This window comes from Echinococcus granulosus, assembly GCF_000524195.1.
Source record: "Echinococcus granulosus chromosome Unknown EG_S00007, whole genome shotgun sequence".
NCBI classification, from domain to species: Eukaryota; Metazoa; Platyhelminthes; class Cestoda; order Cyclophyllidea; family Taeniidae; genus Echinococcus; species Echinococcus granulosus.
This window is the reverse complement of record NW_020170387.1, coordinates 1,094,611-1,103,059: the sequence shown is the minus strand read 5'-3', so window position 1 is coordinate 1,103,059 and position 8,449 is coordinate 1,094,611. Positions and strand designations below refer to the sequence as shown.

Here is an 8,449-nt window from a genome sequence, read left to right as displayed (position 1 = left end):
TGTACTCCGGTTGCGACAGCAAAATGCCCGAATTACTCATTAAGGAATAGATTGTTCTGAATGTTTGGAAATGTGACTTATACTTTTGTTTCTCTTCGGTAGTCACTTCCTGGTACAGAGTCCACTTAGGACTGCATGGCGGTATTGTTACCTGCATAACCTAAATCAATTATACGTGTTTCTCATCACTTACTGTTTGCCTTTCCGTTGACATGTTTAACTCTTAACCACGGCGTTGCATATTTCTCCATTTTTACCACTTTATCAAGCAGGTGCTTTACTTCTTCGATATCTCGCTATCCCGTTACTGCGAAATGTGATCTGTCAGAACTGGATAGCTTAACCCACTGGTTCAGATGTACCTATTGAGTTCAACTTCTACCTTAGGGGCTAGGAAGGGTTTTCATTTGCTTTTAATTCCTTCAACTATTAAGTTTTATATTAACATGAAGCTTAGCGATGTTCGTGAGGCTGATGTTTTAATAGTCGCAATCCTCAAAAGACGGTGTTTGGTCCTTTAGTGTTCAGTTCTTTTAGGCAAATCTTTCATTGGAGGATCCTAGATGCATTTGTCTGTTAGCATGCTCAGATGCCAACTTACGCAGCTAGTTTTGGGTTGGTTAAAGCTCACTTTTTGTGCCTTATTAATCTACTTTGCGAAATGGATATTTTTTATCCATCAGTGTTACTTTTTTCCTGACATGTCATGAAATTATTCCAAATAATTGGGGTAATGTAGTAAGAAAATACTGCTTCCTTATTAGTTTACTTATCAACGTACCTAACAGTTTCAAACGTATTTTCTTTATGCAAATCCTAAGAAATGATGAAAATGCATAATTTGTGACATGAAGTAGCCGCTTGGATATCCTTGCTTCCCCCATCAACAGTACGCACTGACTTATGGACATATAAGCACCCGGGGCGGTTGATTTTTCCGAAAACAGTCATTGCATGTTAAAAGATGAAATTATTGGCCGTGTTGGGGGTTTTTGAGTTCTTGATATTAGCCTTCAAGTCTGTACACCAAGTTACTGTATTCCGTGTCGGGTTCACTGAGCCGTAAAGAATACAAGTTTGCAGTCCTCACTTGAAGGCAGATTTATTATTTGTAAACTCGACTAGCGACAATATTAGGAGAGAGTTTTTAGATTATAAGCTCTTATTTGGTCTATTTCAATAAGTTTCAATGACCTAACGTCCCACTAAGTAGTAACTCTCTGGTATATCCGTTGACTGCAAGTATTGCCCCGTTGCTAAAATATTGTAAACCTCCTTACAGACCTGTTGAACTATTCTGATTCCCATTTTGTGACACTGTACTCCCCTTTTTATGTTTTCCTACCGCCAAGGCCTACCCCATTGTAATCTTGCCTCATTCACGCGTTGGTGGTTTTAAATCACTCTTTGGGGAATCAAACCTCTAGTAAATTATTTGGGGTAGTTATCGAAAGGTATTATCATCCAGTCGTTTACTGGAAGTCTGAATTGCAATCCGGTATGTCAGCTTGCATTGGCTCCTTCTCTGGGTTTGCCCTTTTATCTTTGAATGCCACTTAAACTTATCCTTCTCTTCACTATCGAAATTAGACAAATGTAATGTCCCTTGAAATCCGCAATTTGTCGTGGAAGCGCATCAATGAGATTTATCATAGATTCTAGTTAAGCTTCACCCTTTTTTTGGACTTCGAATGCGCCGTCAGAGATGCATATTTTTAGCACGAATAGGACGTCTGATATAACAGTGGGTGTTATGCACAGTGCCGCGTTTACAAACGAGGACAAGGGTGTACGTACTGAAAGGGAACGTTATTTTCGAAATTTGCTAGAAGCTTGGACCCACCGTTTGTTTAAGCAAGGCAATCAGTTTTAAAAGATGAGACAATATTTACCACTTCTTGGACCGTTAGGCAATTGTCATAGAATGGTTAAAAGACTAAAACCTACTCAATTCAAGCTCTTTCATACCGTGTGCAGCTTGTATTGGGTTTGGAGACAATCGTCTCAAGTGTGAAGGGAAGACGGCGTGTATTGAAAAGCATTCAACATCGATCAATGCGCGGTCTTGTATTATCAAACCAGGCTATCACATTGAGTTATTTTAAATTAGGCATAGATATAGATCTTTAGTATCCCAGTCATCCCCATCTTCACAACTATCTCCATGTTGCGCATTTTTGACTTGATGTCTAGGTGGATTGTGGATTTACATCCTTGTAGATGAGTGGACTTGGTCGTGGTCACATATTTTGACCAAGTTTTATCTACGCACATTTAAAGGTGAGATTATTTCTATCATCTGCGGCCGTTCTGCCGTAATTATTTCTGAAATTTAATTGTCACTTCGAGGCGGCGACCAAGGTAACCCTAAAAATGGAATAAGCCATACGAGTCTGCAGGTAGGGAAGGGCTAGTATTGTTAGCATGGATAACTTCATCAGAGCTTCGTACCATCCTTGTGGGGCTGCTTTGTGGGAGACTTCAGAAGCTTGCACAATTTCATAAAGTTAAGATGGATATCACTTTACAATTGATAAGTAACTTGTTGCCTTGGGCACACAATCACCTGCACTTTGGTTTCAAGGTTAAAGATCCCCATTAGGGGAGTTGGTGTAGGATCAGGCGGAGTGGTTAACAGTGGACACGGTGTCTCGCCTCTGCCATCGGAGTCAGCCTTGTGGCAGCTCTCCGGCCCCGGCGAGAGAACGTGAGTCAGCCAGACCTGCGCATGCGTTGTCGTGCGGCCGTGGGTGCGGCGTGTACACAGACCATCAAGTCAGAATGCGTCATCGCTTGGGCTCTCCCAACATCGTTCTTTACAGTCACGCGCACGTTCCCTACCCTCTTTTGGTCTTTTTTCTCCTCTCATCTAGCCCCTTGCTCCATTTGTTTCGTCTTGGTGACCTCTTCCGATGACGGAATTTCTGAGCCACGGTTACGGGGCGCTTGCTTTTAATCCACCATCCGAGGCATTGGGTGGATGAGGAGAGTGAATTTGGGGATTTCTCAGAAAGAGCTTACCCAAAATTGTGTGGAGTCATTTTACTGTTGCTGACGCGCGTATACACGTTTCTACGGTTCATTGTGACCTGTTTTCTTTTCTTACTGCTGCCTCTGTCCTGGAAACAAACAATAATTTGTACTTTCATTCTATACACTCCATTGAGTATCAGGCCAGCGATCCAATGGATCGGTAATTCCTCCTCTTTATCTAACTGTTTTCAATCTTGAGATCTTGCATCCAACTTTTTATCATTCTTTTAAGTCAGAAGTGTCAAAATTCTTCACTTGAGAGTAATACAAGGTTTTGAAACACAAAACTATATAATAAGTTGTTGAATGACATATTCTGCCGTCAGAGCAGGACGGCAACTCCTATCGTGTCTTCTAAATCATCAGCTATGTAACAGTCACATAAACCCAGCATTGCATCTACTTAACTCAAAGCAATAGGGTTTTAATTCCCTATCATAGGAAATGAACTTCCGTATAATCTTCAGTCGACCAATTGTCCGTATTTCTAGTTTCTTCACTTGTGGCGTTAGTGCTCTGGGGGAGAGGGAAATCCGATGTTCGACACTGCTGAGGGGATGTGCCATACGCATTCCGGTTAAAAAGTTTGTATGTAATTGTCTACTAACGTTCGCATTTCAAAAACACTGGGAGTTGCCAGCCCCTCTAAGGCTTTCTCCCTCCTTTCTCCTCACGATCGCCACTGCCACAGAGGTGGCTTGGGTTCAAGTTAGTGCATTCGGCTGAAATATGGGTCATAGCTACCTACCTCCTATTCTTCTAAACAATATACAAAATGGCCTGGTTATCAGTGTCTGAATCGAAGCGGCGTGCAATCCATTAATCTCCTGGTGGAAAATACCTCGAGTTTCCCACTTTTCGGCCGCTCTTAGGTACTTTTGCACGCCAACTCTAGTATTTTAATTGCATAGACCATCTTTATACATTGCACATCTATCCCTAATTTAAAATTTGTTTAAATTCATACTGCTATTACTTTTATAGTAGCATACCGGCTCCGTCATGAAGTGGAATGAATTGTTTATGTTGCGAATCATTACCACGCACGAACTGTGCAGGTTCTTCTTGAGAAATTAGATTATCTTGTCTCTGAATGGAGAATTTGTGTTGTTTTATTTATTGATGGACCATAGTTTTCAGCGTTTTTGTTTTGGTCGATTTTTCCATTCCCGTTATGAGCGTTGATTCCAAAACAGCTTCTGTTAAGCAAGTATAAGACTGTAGGAGCTTTTTTTGATTTACCCTGCCTACCGATCAAAGCGCATGTCACTCGGGCAACATGGTTCTCACTTCGAGGCAAGCAAACCTGTTGTGTATCTGGCAATTGCTCACCGCGGCGTTTATCTGACCTTTTTGAGATTCCAACTTCGTTCGTCTAAATTTTGTTTATTTACACTACTCTGGGCCAACTATGAGCATTTTAATTAAAATCTAACTGGAGGTTTGCTTCCTCCTTTGGTATAAGGTGCAATTAACTTTTTTGGTACTGGGGACATCTTTGTGAAGTCACTTCGTTTGATTAGGATATTTGGCTATTTATTTGTTGCTGAAGGTGCTACGCATATTTAGTAAGTAGAATGTTTTGAGTAGAAACGCATTTTTTCTTGGTTTTGCACCGCTGTGAACTAGTGGCAATTCCTAGTGCACCGTACGTACCTTTCACCTTTTTCATTACATCAAAGCTACTTATTAATCGGGGTAGTAAAAGTAGGTCGTTGTTTATAAATGGAATACTTGAATTAAAGTCTCCCTTTGTTGGGGACAAGTTTCTTTCCGCAAAACCTTAGTTCCACGAGTAAAGATGGCGAGTAATCACTAGTCCCTAGTTTCAAATCGTTCGAATGTGTTCTGAACGATAAATCAACCAAGAAATTGCCCCACCGGATTGGAGCTCACGCTGATGCAATATGCAAACTCTATGTTGGAGCTACATTTAAATGCTCACGAAGATCAGCGTAGCACCTAAATCTGAAGTTAACGCAATCGAACCACATGCAGCATGAAGGGGTTACTTCAGATGACAGGGCATTCTGAAAAAATGGAGTCAGAGCACGCCTTCCCTAAATCGGTCACCGGCTATTAGCTACCAGCTGCCAGTCGCCCTCTGATAATTGTCGTCCAATGTGGGCACCGCCGCCCTGCCCCTGCCCCCGGCGCGTGACGCACAGGCAAAGCAAAATACCCGTGCACTGTCCGCCCATTCATCGCATCGTTCGATTGGTCAGGACTATCCAATCAGCAGACTAGTCTTGTCATTGGATGGTGGACGTGGTAGCACGGGTACACGCGCATACGTAGGCTGCCTGACCCATTATGGTAAAACGCAAATGAGATGACGGAGACGGTGGGCCAGGCGCATTGCGAGTCTTCTTCTCTCTCTGGTTAATTGGAATACACTCACTCATTCTACTCACGCATCCACACAAAAGCCCCGCCGGAATGCTACTTCGGTCTTTCAATTGCTTTCCCACAGTCTCTCGGATGAACACTGAGGAGATGTTTGGTGAGCTTTTGCCTATGTTAATTAGTTGGCGGCTCTTAAATCCTATTTTTATAGTCCCGTGAAAATTGATCTCATACTTTTTGTCTCTACTTCTTGACGCCTTCCCCTCAGCTAGTAGTTTAAAAAGAATCAGTGAATGGAGGAATACATATACTTGAACATCAGATTTCCCGATTCTGTAATTCAACTCTGAATGTCACTTGTTTATTAGAAATGTTTGGAAATTCATTTGCACTCATACTAATGAACTTATCACATTTTAAATCAACTATTGACGCTACGTGGCCTAGGTTGCGAGATCTCATCTGACCAAAAGTATTGACATAGAGGGGGAAGATGATGCCCCTATGCAAACTTACTTGGTGAGTGATTTGGCGTCTGTCTAATCAGTGTTTCAGTCACCTGATGCGATTCGCCTTAGTGCTAAGACATTAACAGTGGAGAACACTGTCAGAACTGCGCTCCGTTTACATAACCCTCTTGGGTCAAGGTAGCGGAAACTGCTGCTTTCCGAGTACCTCAGCTGCGCAGAACTGTGGATGCGCAAGATTGAGTCTAGTTCTTTCATTAAATCTGGCATGCGATTGCTGGCCACTTATTCGGTGCGTTCTTCAACGGTCGCCTCCATACTTAATTAACCTGCATCCGCTCTGCATAATCAAGGGGAGTCGTTTGTTGTGATCATCATACAAAGTAGCAGGGCTCATACCATCATTTGAGTGTCGATCCCCTGAATTTGTCACTTTATGTTTTGTAATTCAGTGAATTTCTAACAAGAAACAACCTTTTCTTTCTTGCTACTTTTGAAATGGTCGTCGTTATTAACTTTCGCATATTAATTTATGACCCGTCAACAAATGACATGAACTTGGCCTTTCGTGAATACCTTTTAATGTCAAAATCTACAGGTCTTCTTGAAGTAAAGAAGCGATGGCATTTTGTAATGGGGTTCTTTTTTTGTATCTTCCACGCAATTTGATGTGTTTTCATGAAATTAACAGAGAGGAAAGTTATCAGTGTTAACCTCATCATCAACCTGGTGCTATTTAATGTCATTCACCTGATAATTAGCACTTGTCCCATTAGGTTGTTTAGCAAATGCCACTTTCTCTCCCAAAATGCTGGTGGTGTAGCCTGTGTGGGTGCATGCACATGTCTACCTGAAGGAGAAGACTACCACGTTGAATGGCTCTTTCCTAGATATGGCTGAGCGCAGATACCTTCAAGATAAGTGCATGCAATGATTTTTCGCCACCACCTGGCTTTCTTTCGTCAGTGGTCCGGTGCATGACCATGATGCATTAATAAATGTAAATTTTCCCGACTATTCATGATTATTGGTGACTTCGTGGGTGCATTTCGGCTATTCCACGTGCCACTGATGCGGTTTTTTGTAAGCTCTCTCTGATCACTAAATACCGTACACACCTTCCATAATTTCACCCTTAAAATCATTTTCTCGTCACATCTCTCCGTACTTTCAGATGGGTTAGTGAGAACGATCACATCTTCACTAACTAAATTCATGTTTAGCCTGCCCAAAGTCCTCATCTGTTTGCAAGTCTCATATTCTACCACTACCACCGTTTTTTTCAAAAAGTTGAATCATTTCTTCTGGCTGAGTGATTTCGATAATTATTCATCTCAAGGACCAGGTCAACTATTTCCTTTGCCTTCTCTACCTTCGTAAGAATAAAGATGCTATGGGCAATCACTGTGTGTGTAATCTTGCTGCGGTGTGTGTGTGTTTGCACTGTTGCTTACACCCTCCTATATACTGTTATCAGGATTTTCCCATCAGATGATAAGTGGGACCATTACTGGTCTTGGTTGACACGATGAGTCACCCTCCACGTGTCCCTGATGTCAGTGGGTGGGGGTTAGTATCATGCAAGGGATCTCATCCTCAAACCAAATTGAAATCAAGTCCTACAGCCTGTGGCCCTCGTTCGTGCTCCTATGCTACGAGTTGTGGCACAATAACTGGGCGATTTCTTCTCATACAGGCACGCGCGCCATTTCAACTTTTCTTGACCACCAATCACTACTGTGTGGAGGGCAGCACTAGCCTTTATAATCGTTTTTTCTCCACCTTTTTGCAGCAAACACTGAATGATAGAAGTTTACGTGGTCAGTACCAATATTAGGGAAAGTAGGGTTAGCATAACTCTAGAGGCCGAGTTTTTCATCGTTTTAATGTGTTCTCAGGCAAGCCGGTGTTCACTTTTCAAGGCCACTGCGAGTTGGCTGTGAACGGTAATCGCCACCAAAATCGCGAAAGTCAATGTTTGATGCTTTATGTAATCATTCTGCTGAATCTGCACTAGTGATGAAAGCTCCCCAACAATTATTTACTTTGAACCGGGATAAATTGGCCTATTATGGTCCTTTAGCGACAATTTATGTTCACACCCTGGATTCCTCGACTGAGGGGATTTAAGATTAGATTCTTCTTTAATTAACTTGGAAACCTACTTTTTACTGGTCATTGATGATAAGTACGCAGCAGCATTAGCGTTGAGACATCGGCGTTTATTTGATGGTTCATTGGAAACAAAGTTCCACGTAGACGTCGTTTCTGTAGATTCTACTTTGTAAACAGTATTGATTCCCTGGTTCCCTATTTGTCTTTATCATAAACAGCAGTTGTGCACAACTGCCCCGGCTTCATGTCACATGCATATACAAACTAACCCTCTTGCACACTAAATCGAATAAACAAAATTATGCTGGTGTTGTCTTCGAGGTTTTTAAACGCTGGGCACCTGGTGATTCAAGCATTGATAGTTCTACTCCACCATTAGAAACTCTTAAGTGGATGCCAATCTCGTATCAAATGTAGTGAGAACCCCTCAGTCTTAAAGTATTCCTGTTTTGGGAATTTCAACGGAAAGAGGAGCAGCAGAATAAAGG

The 8,449-nt window shown here is 42.0% G+C and overlaps 1 protein-coding gene across 1 annotated transcript; it reads right to left on the bottom strand. All coding sequences in view use genetic code 11, as the record gives it.

Moving 5' to 3' along the window:
* Positions 1 to 2,319: 2,319 nt before the first annotated feature.
* EGR_01825 (hypothetical protein) lies at positions 2,320 to 3,605 on the bottom strand (the record flags this gene model as incomplete). Its single annotated transcript, XM_024491074.1, has 3 exons — positions 2,320 to 2,367; positions 2,567 to 2,722; positions 3,534 to 3,605. The coding sequence occupies 3 exons, from the start codon at positions 3,603 to 3,605 to the stop codon at positions 2,320 to 2,322; spliced, it is 276 nt and encodes a 91-aa protein (XP_024354530.1).
* Between the last annotated feature and the right edge of the window lie 4,844 nt (positions 3,606 to 8,449).